This window comes from Priapulus caudatus, unplaced genomic scaffold, assembly GCF_000485595.1.
Source record: "Priapulus caudatus unplaced genomic scaffold, Priapulus_caudatus-5.0.1 Scaffold1818, whole genome shotgun sequence".
Classification (NCBI taxonomy): domain Eukaryota; kingdom Metazoa; phylum Priapulida; class Priapulimorpha; order Priapulimorphida; family Priapulidae; genus Priapulus; species Priapulus caudatus.
The window spans coordinates 2,571-12,570 of record NW_014578879.1 but is presented as its reverse complement, the minus strand read 5'-3'; the positions used below and the strand labels follow the sequence as shown (position 1 = coordinate 12,570).

Sequence of the window (10,000 nt, the reverse complement as noted above, 5' to 3'; positions counted from 1 at the left end):
AAGAAATTATCTTAGCAGTCACGGCGCACCGACGGTCCGCAGGCCCGAATTTCCCTTTCTATTAATATAGACATAGACGCGGAAACCCAGGGTGTGATGCTGCTGAGAAAGGAATATTATATATCTGATTTTTACCGATGCACTTACACGCAGTTCTGGCACCGCAGTCTCAGTATCTGACTCATTAAAAACGACCGAAGAAAATTATTATCTTAGCAGTTCAACTGTGCCGACCGACGTTCCGCAGGCCAATAATATATGAGCAGAGAGCGACGAGAGAGAGCAGAGAGACGAGAGGCACGACGAGAGAGACTAAGAGACCGCGAGAGAGAGCGAAGAGATAGCTAGCAAGCTATCTAGCTTATCGCTTAGCTAGATAGCATAGATAGATGCCGATTAGCATAGATAGATAGCATAGCCATGCCGATAGCATATAAATAGTAAATAGATGATAGATAGATAGATAGATAGATAGATAGATAGATAGATAGATAGATAGATAGATAGATAGATAGATAGATAGATAGATAGATAGATAACGTCTAATAACTATTCCCTCTACACGTGCCGCCATCTCTCGGCCGCGACCCGTGTAAACGGATATATAAAACGTCACATGTATGCAATACCTTTCCATTTCACATCGCCATCGCGAAATTTTATGCATCATTAAATTCACCATATTTTAAACGTATTATCTGACTTCAAAAATATGTAGATGAAAAACACGTGAAGTCGATTAGAAATGTAAATTACGTGCATTACACGGTTGTCGAATAATCTTCCCCGTAACGCAACTAGCAATAAAACCACCATCTCGTAATTTCGCTTGTAATCGTCGTTATTAATGCAGATGGGGTCGTTGTCGTATCAGGTGCTACAGATATGTACCCGAGGTAGTTTTAGGTTGTTTAGTATTATGTTTATATTTTTATATGAGGTATGTTTAGGGTTAGGGTTAGGGTTAGGGTTAGGGTACACTTCTGTAGTACAAGTCTGGTACACTTTGTGTATACATATATGTACCTCGGGTACATATCTGTAGTACCTGATACAACAACGACCCCTTGAGCGTTATTAATGCCTTGGAAACTACGGCGTCCAGGTAACGACACCGACGGCAATGCTCGCGTGTTTTCCCACCGCGCTGTTCTTGTCGTTAACGCAATCTCTCAGTTTGGCGATGTCGCCGAGCAGTTCCGTTCTCGCGTCCGGTATCTCGGCGAGCATCGTCAGCGCCTTCAGAGAATTCACCCGCACTTCGCTGCTCCTGTGTTTCGTCAACTCGACGAGCCAGCGAATCGCGCCGGCTTTGTACGTCGCGTACTTCCCTCTCGTCGTCGTCGAAATCGCCGCGAGCGCTCCGGTGGCGTTCGCCAGCACGTCGCGACTGCTTTCGGCGAGCAGCTCCACGAGCGGCGCGATGCAGCCGATCTCACACGCTTGCTCCTTGCCGCCCAGCGCGAAGCAGACGTCCATCATCGCCAGCGCCGCCTTGGCGCGAATCTGCACGCTCTCGTGCGCGAGAAAGTCGCGCAGCACCTCCAGGGCGCCGCAGACGAGCGCCGACGTCGCCTCGACCATCAGACACGAGTGCAGCGTGTCGAGAATGTGTTCTTTGAAGGCGCAGCTCTGCTCCGATTGCAGCTTGCCGACAAGACTCGGCAGCAGGTCGGCCTGCACGATCTGCTCGGCGCCGACGGCTTGCTCAGCGATGCGGCCCATCGTCTTGTACGCGAAGTGGCGCACGACGTCGGCCGGGTCGTCGAAAAGTTCGGCGATGCGCTTCGTCGCGACGCTGTTGAGCAGCGCCGCTCTGCCGACGGCGTGGCCGGCGATGACGTACGAGCATTCGGTCGACTTCTCCCGAACGACGACGTCGGCATCCTTCAGTAGGCGCAGCAGCTTCGGGACGACGCCGACGCGGATGGCTTCCGACACATGTTCCGGGCCGTGCAGTTTGTCAGAGAGCGTCATGAGAGCCCGCTGCCTCGTAATGAGATCCTTATCGCGCAAGGCCTGATTTAATTTCGGCACTTTTCGAATGCCGTACGCCTCGGGTGCCCTGGTCGGGTCGATGTTAGGTGGGTAATTTGACGAAATCCTCGTGCTAGCCATCTGAATTCCTTATTCGGTCTTTGATGACAGATTAAAGGCACGCAAAGTTCTTTTCCTAAGACAATAAAATTGGGAATGACAATGCGAACAATGATTCAATCTAAGTCCCGCATATAAGCGCCAGTTTTTGCTCAAAAATCAGTTACCGCTCTCCTTCGCTACCGTTCCATCAACTAAGTAGAATCAGTACATGAGCTTATATAGGGTTACGAGTTGACGTACCGGTATTTCCTATCGTGGCGATCCAGCTACACACAGAATTTCCTACGGCGCGAGCTAGACGTGAACCATGAAAATGGAATCTATCCGAGAAGTGTACTCTACTATCGGTGACGTTGGTTGCCAGGCAGCGGCATTTGTGTACGGCCGCATAGCAACAGAGCAAGCTGCTACAGCAGGCGCCATAACGTAAACACGCCGCACGACGGACGCAGCTATCAACTGGAAAAACGGGGGGAATACTTACGTAGCCACTGAAGGAGCTACTGAAGCTTAGGTGTTGAAATATAAGGCCGATCGTCATGTCTAACGCTGTTTCGCACAACACGGGCATCGGTAAAACGTTGCTGGGAAACTGGGTGGAGGAGCTGAGTGTGTCGCACATCGAGGGCACCACGCCGGACAAGGACACGCACAAGCTGGGTCACAAAGGCATCATTACGTCCGATACGTGGACGGATTTCGTGTCGACCTGTAAGGCCGACTACAAGGTACCGACGCAGCTGAAACCAAGAATCAACGTAGCAGGTTTGTCTGTTCTTGATAAAAAGGTGTTGCCGTCTATAGATTTGTCGATCAGAGAGTGAATACGAAAAAAGAAGATCGAAGCTTTTATACACTCCTGGATTTGTTGAGGTGACTATATACTATTGTCTATCTTTGAGAATGAACGAACTATGTGCGGATGAAATATTCGTGCGTGTACGCGCGCGTTCATCGTTCATGCGAGCGTGCATGCGCGCGCGTATGTGCTCGTCTGTTTTGCGTTAGTGCGTTTCGTGCATATATATCAGGAGTAGATAATAGGAGTAGATATATTGCGCAGCAGCCGCAGCCCATGTAATACGAATACATAGATACAGTGGTCTCACTATAAATCTACCATGGCATATTCACATTATTTTGCAGGAACAAAGAAAGAGCGGTTGATGAAAGCCATGTACGAAGAAGTGAGGTGACGCACCGATTAAATAACACATTTATCAGTTTTAATTTTGCGCTCGCTGGCACGCGACGCACGGGCTTATTAACCCATAATAATATTATGATATTATATATTATTATGATATTATATTCTTATAATGATAATTATTAACCCATGCGTTTATATGTTTCCTGCTTGACACCAATGAAAGGTTCTGTGTGAATGTGAGGATTATTGATGACATATTCATTATACGAATACAGGAAAGAGGTTGAAGCCAAAATGAATCAGCCACCGTTGCCGACAGAATACATGTCCACAACTCAGCACGCTCACGGAATACCCGGCTTTCAGTCCACGATACCCGTACCCACGAAGGTATCCTGACTGGAAAAAAAACAACAAAATACTGGTGAAATCTTGCCAGTGTCGATCCTGTGATGCGAGTAAAAAAATACGCAATGAAATTAAATGAATATGACTAGCGCATAATACGTTCTTTATATCTTTTAATAGGTTTTTATAATTTTAATAACTTTAATTTTAATGGCTTTTTAATAATTTTTAATAGGTTTTATGTGATCTTGTTACATGGTTTGTGTTTGTCTATAGGGACACCTCTTGGTAGACGAGCCCGTTACGTTCTGGTCAGAGCACACTCACCGAATCCACGTGAGTATAGTCAATAACCTGGAATATGATGTTCGAACACACACCCGGGCAATTGTTATCCTCACTGCCGCGTATAAAGTCACGCGTGAACGCGCCATTGCGTGCAATATTGCTAGACAATTTACTGAGAACTTTGTGCAACAGAAATATTTAAGACACGCGGGAAAAAACAGCGACAGCGTCAGTGATCATGTTGCATACCTCATAGTATATGATAGCATAATGTACGTAATTTGATAGCATAATGGACGTAGTATGATAGCATAATGTACGTAGTATGATAGCATTATATATGTAGTATTACAGCATCATGAGCTATGTAACTGGATAGCATGACAGAATTACGCATTTAGTATTACGAGGACTGAATAAAAACAAGTTTGTTTTTTAATAAACTTTAGTATGATGTACGTAGTGTACGTATGCAGTAGACGAGGCCGCAGGTAGGTGTACGTATAGGTGAGATGGGGAACTGTAGATTGTGTAGCATTCTGTGTTGTTCTAGGGTCTGAGCAGTTTTAGCAGCACACAGGACACGCCGTTTAAGAGGAACGCTCAGTTCAGCACACCTATAACGGAGGTCTACCGTAAACCTGCGTGAAACCTGGGCTCGTCTGCCTGCAACACACCAGACGCCTGCCTGCGTGAAACAGCCAACACTCACTCACTCTTTACTATCAAATCTAAAATCACGGAAAATAATGAGCAATGCGTTGTCGCATTGCGTGATTGATAATACGTTTTATTTTTGTGTCATTTCTCTCACATTCTGTTTTATCATTCACGATAGCGTTTTATTCGGTCATTTGTTACCCGCTGTTGTGAGTCACCATGTATAAATTGCCTTTTTTGCTCTGTTCCAATTGCACACGTACCTGCGACTAGTTACAAAAAATAAATGAAGACGTTACTCTGTTTTACAACAGCTATTACTATATTTAGCACATTTGATATATCCAAAATTCCGAGGACTATCGAAATCTCACACGATTTATCTGCTAGAAATGAGTAAATACCCAATAATACATCGAACGTTGTCTACCATGAAACTGGCCAGAGCTAATCATCAATACATTATTAATATTTCATATTAACAACACGTAATTAGTGCGTACAGCAGTAAGATGCATTAGTAGTAACATATGTTCCGAGAACGTGTGGCTACATTATAACATATAATCAGAATACAGTTCTGTACTTGGAACCCGATTGCTTGCAACGACAGTGTGGCGACGAGCAGAAACCGCAGACGTCCTATAATACGGAATAAATGTATATAGGTGTGCAGGCCCATAGCTAGCAGGGTGAGGCAAGGGGGCCAGTTCCACCAGACAAATATAGATACTACCATACTACATGTATCAGGAGGGAATAATAATAATCTATTATTATTCCCTCCTGATACTATTATATGGCCAATGGTCAGCGGTGAACTGCCCAGAGTAAACACGCGCGTGGCTTTGACCACCCCCCCACCCATCCAGACAAAATCAGTTAGCTACAGCTCTAGCGTAATGCAGTTGTATTAGGTGTAGGCCCATGTACGTGCACATAGATATCAATGCGAAGAACATCTATTATTTCATCTGCGCTGAAATGCAGTCGAGGTTTACCGTAGGAGTAGATTAGATTTTAGCCAATTACTAGATGGAACGGCTGGGGATATTTCAAGCCGAATCTTTCACGTTCTGAATTAGATATGCACGCACGCACTCGAACCTACGACGATCCAATGTAATAACATATTTATACCGCGAAAATTCACTATGAATTGTAAAATGTTACCACAGCTATAAGAGCGTGTACCGAAAAAACCGAAAAACCCTCGAATTGAAAGCCGTCGAAATATTTCTGGCAAACCCAATGCAGCACGCCTGTAACGCTTACTCATGGAAAAATTTCTCCACATACCAAACATGATTACATATCAATTGAGGTATCAATATCGTAAAAGGTGGCTGCCTCGGAGAGGTGCATAATATACCTTTTCGTAATAACTCTCGTAACAATTATCATAATCATAATAAGTTGGAATACATGATTATATCGAACACGATTGTATGGCAATGTCAGTACATTATTCGTTGACGCGTCAGCTACAACAGTACTACTGAACACACACACACGCACGCACGCACGCACGCACGCACGCACGCACACACACACACACACACACACACACACACGTAACGTTGAATCCAATCATTTCACGACGGACACACACGTCTATCTACGCGTACAATTACAACTTGCATGATTGGATGAGAAACAAGCCCCCGTGTTCTAGTTTCTCAATGTGAGTACTCAAACAACATTTATAATAGATCCATGCATAATTATTTGCATTACAATCTACTCTACTGCGAGTTTGCAGCAGCAGTTGGACCTACACCCCGACTTACGTGCACGAATAACGCAATACTACACCCACAGTGCTGATTATCACTGGCCCAAATATAACATAAATTACTTCTTCTACAAATCACCTCAGTTTGCTGCTATGCTAGACTAGCTCTGATCGATAACGTAGAATATTGTCGCGATGGGTCTTACGTCACCCATCGGGGATGCAATGACGCGCCGATGTAGCCTTACGTATCACTGAAGTATTTTTTATTATAGGCTTGACTACTTGTAAATACAGTGTATAGTCACGTTTTTGTGTCTGACACAGGGCAACACCGAGCACAGAATTGTTCACATGTAACCACAAGCTGGGAATCATCAGTTTGATCAAACAAGTAGCTCTATAGCCAAGGAATGCACACACAGGCGACCTGCACGTACAAGGCAGATTATTAAAAAAAACAATTATTGCAGTAACTTTACTCCAATGCTAGCTTGCTTACTATATGTTCTCTATAGTCATACAGTGTACCAAGGACAAGCACGAATACCACAACACTATGCTTATTACTTGCTTGCTGGATACGTAGTGTTTCCATCGAGGAAGAATTTGTTAATAACATAATTAATGTAACAATAATTATTAATTTTATAATTTAAAAATGTATAATAATAACTAGAAAGGGCAGTTGTCGCCAACTACATGTATCCCCCGTGATCTAGTATGAATGAAATATCTCGGTAAGGACGTAGAAGGTAGGTAAAGTTAAAGGGATAGTTTACTCTAGGTTCTAGAGTTATTTTCAGTTAATTTAGGTTAAAATTACGCTACATAAAAAGTTGCATGGTTCAATCACCATTAGAAATATTATTAAAAAATGTTTTAAAACTAACGACTACAGTTTGATTACAATGACGGTGGCGCCACTCAAAGCGCACGATCTGATGTTGCGCAAAACCACTTTACAGCCAAGGGCTACAGACCGAGGGTGTTTGTTATTTATTAATTTAAAAGCAAAAGAATTGTAATATCTTATAAACGACATATAGTTTCAGTTATATTATGGATAAATTTGTTCTAAAATGAACATCGTTCGGTTAAATAGCATTTAGGTATGAATATAATTGCACCTTTGTGATTAGCCCTCGGTCTGTAACGTGCAAAATAAATTGGCAAATACGCAACTTTTCCAGGGTGGCAGCAAAGTCGCGGGTGTCATGGCGCCGTTCAAATTTCGTAGCATTGATGTGTAATGTGTGATAACAATTAAATTAGGTATCTGGTGACAAATACATGTGGGTATAGACGATTTGTTATACAGTAAGTACAGTTGTATGCAGTAAAATCCTAGAGTCTACTATCCCTTTAAATAAGTCACAAAGACAAAGGTTTGTTACACAACTCATCTGCCTGAGATGTGCAAGTATGTTAAAATTAGTTGCCTTAGGGGTTTTGGTACGCGACACACCTTCTCCCCAAGATGTGTAAGTATACAAAGTTTGCTCGCGCTAGGTCAATTAGTGGCCGAGTTATAGAGCGGAAAAGAAATATGTTGAAGGTCAAGGTCAATGTCAAATAAAGGTTGCAGTGACCTGGTTTCAGTACTCGACACACCTTCTCCCCAAGATGTGTAAGTATACCAAGTTTGGTCGCGCTAGGTCAATTAGGGGCCGAGTTATAGAGCGGAAGGGAAATATGATCAAGGTCAAGGTCAAGGTCAAATAAAGGTTGCAGTGACCTGGTTTTGGTACGCGACACACCTTCTCCCCAAGATATGTAAGTATACCAAGTTTGGTAGCGCTAGGTCAATTAGGGGCCGAGTTATAGAGCGGAAGGGAAATATGATCAATGTCAAGGTAAAGGTCAAATAAAGGTCGTAGTGACCTGGTTTTGGTACGCTGCGCACCTTCTCCCCAAGATGTGTAAGTATACCAAGTTTGGTCGCGCTAGGTCAATTAGGGGCCGAGTTATAGAGCGGAAGGGAAATATGATCACGGTCAAGGTCAAGGTCAAATAAAGGTTGCCGTGACCTGGTTTTGGTACGCGACACCCCGTCTCCCCAAGATACGTAAGTATACCAAGTTTGGTAGCGCTAGGTCAATTAGGGGCCGAGTTATAGAGCGGAAGGAAATATGATCAAGGTCAAGGTAATGGTCAAATAAAGGTCGCAGTGACCTGGTTTTGGCCTGCTGCGCACCTTCTCCCCAAGATGTGTAAGTATACCAAGTTTGGTCATGCTAGGTGAATTAGGGGTCGAGTTATAGAGCGGAAGGGAAAGTGTCTGCGGCGGCGACGGCTGGACAGACATGAAACCATAGTATCCCCGCTGACTTCGTCGTGGGGGATACAATAAATCAACTTAGATGATGATGCTAATCGTTATTTTCATAATAACTACATAAGTACGCCACGCAAAACAATATAACTGATAACGAAATGCTTGCACTAACGGAAATTCAAAGTACTAGTCCCACACACATGCACACATGTATAACGGGAGAAAAGAAACGATGAATCCATCAGAGAAGGGAGACAGAGACACAGGGAGTGAGGGAGAGAGAGAGACAGATAGACAAAGAGATACAGTAACTGCAATTTTAGTATTGTGCTTGCAGACATTCTGATTAACAAATTGATGCATTTCCCTGCGATCTCTCACTGGTTGTCGACCTCTCACGCTTGCCACAACGTGTACATCTTCTCTCGCTCCTAAAGTGAAGGTAGAAACAAGTAAAACCTTACTGATAACAATAGACCTGTCCATCTAGACTGACGTCAGGCGACAGTAGCAAATCATTATCGTATTAGAACGTTCTAAAAAACCTGCTTAGCAACGACGTGCAGCATAATCAATAAATTGGTGTGCGAGCATGAAAAACACATCGAAACTGGTCTCGATTCACCTAGCAACGACATTACGTACGACATAGCAACGACCTAGGAACGACCTAGCAACGACATTACGTACATCGAAGAGGGGAGTGGTTCTATCTCTCTCTGACGGATAGGCAAATCGAACCTCTGATCACAAGCCAAACGTGGGATTCTCCGTTCACTAATGTTCAATGCAACAACGGTTTGCTAGCGGGACATGCCTGCATCACCTACCTCAATGATCTCATTGTGAGCTCTCTGGATTCCAAACTCTATAGCTTGAAGTTCCTGTGCCAACTCACCTGCGGTTTTCTCTGAGGAAGACTGCGAAAAGAACATTAAATGTACTTATACACGCGGCTAATTAATTACAGCATAATTAGCGAATAATACACGTACTTATGAGAATAATTACAGTAATGAGGATGCGGCACACGCACGTGTATGGCAATTATACGACAAGCAAACAGCTCCTACCGTGTCTTGTTTCTTCATCTCTATCTTTAGATGTTCTTTTTCAGCTATGGAGGGTGGTGCTGCCGACAACGCCTGATCAGTGATTGTATATACTCTAAGAGACAAGCAACGAAGAACATAGATTAGCGATGCTTTTCGACGGAAAATTAATTAACATTGTGACATTTATTTAATGACTGATAAAATATAGCTAGTGAATAAGGAAAGCGAGAATAATAACAAGAGCCGCAGAGCGTCTGGGCTCATCTGAGGTCTGTTGCTACGATTATAAACGTAAAATTTCAGTCGTGCGTAGTACCACATTTGTTAGGCGCAGATATGCAGACACGCAGTTGCGTACGCATCATTGTTAGGACACGCCCACTATC

The 10,000-nt window shown here is 43.6% G+C and overlaps 2 protein-coding genes across 2 annotated transcripts; one reads left to right on the top strand and one right to left on the bottom strand.

Annotated features, from left to right (window-relative positions):
* Positions 1-1,062: 1,062 nt before the first annotated feature.
* LOC106817664 (radial spoke head 14 homolog) lies at positions 1,063-2,412 on the bottom strand. The gene is made up of 2 exons (XM_014822349.1): positions 2,341-2,412; positions 1,063-2,173 (listed from the first exon to the last, which is right to left on the bottom strand). Exon 2 carries the CDS (start codon positions 2,116-2,118, stop codon positions 1,093-1,095), a length of 1,026 nt encoding a protein of 341 aa, XP_014677835.1. The 5' UTR covers positions 2,119-2,173; positions 2,341-2,412; the 3' UTR covers positions 1,063-1,092.
* Positions 2,413-2,515: 103 nt separating this feature from the next.
* Positions 2,516-4,859, top strand: LOC106817666 (sperm-associated antigen 8-like). The gene is made up of 5 exons (XM_014822351.1): positions 2,516-2,865; positions 3,247-3,292; positions 3,526-3,640; positions 3,875-3,934; positions 4,440-4,859. Exons 1-5 carry the CDS (start codon positions 2,640-2,642, stop codon positions 4,533-4,535), a joined length of 543 nt encoding a protein of 180 aa, XP_014677837.1. The 5' UTR covers positions 2,516-2,639; the 3' UTR covers positions 4,536-4,859.
* Positions 4,860-10,000: the final 5,141 nt, after the last annotated feature.

Coding starts and splice junctions, on each gene's coding strand:
- LOC106817664 (XM_014822349.1), bottom strand. CDS start 2,118: ATGGCTAGCACGAGGATTTCGTCAAATTACCCACCTAACATCGACCCG.
- LOC106817666 (XM_014822351.1), top strand. CDS start 2,640: ATGTCTAACGCTGTTTCGCACAACACGGGCATCGGTAAAACGTTGCTG. Junction 2,866..3,246: donor ACCAAGAATCAACGTAGCAG/GTTTGTCTGTTC, acceptor ATTATTTTGCAG/GAACAAAGAAAGAGCGGTTG. Junction 3,935..4,439: donor AGCACACTCACCGAATCCAC/GTGAGTATAGTC, acceptor GTGTTGTTCTAG/GGTCTGAGCAGTTTTAGCAG.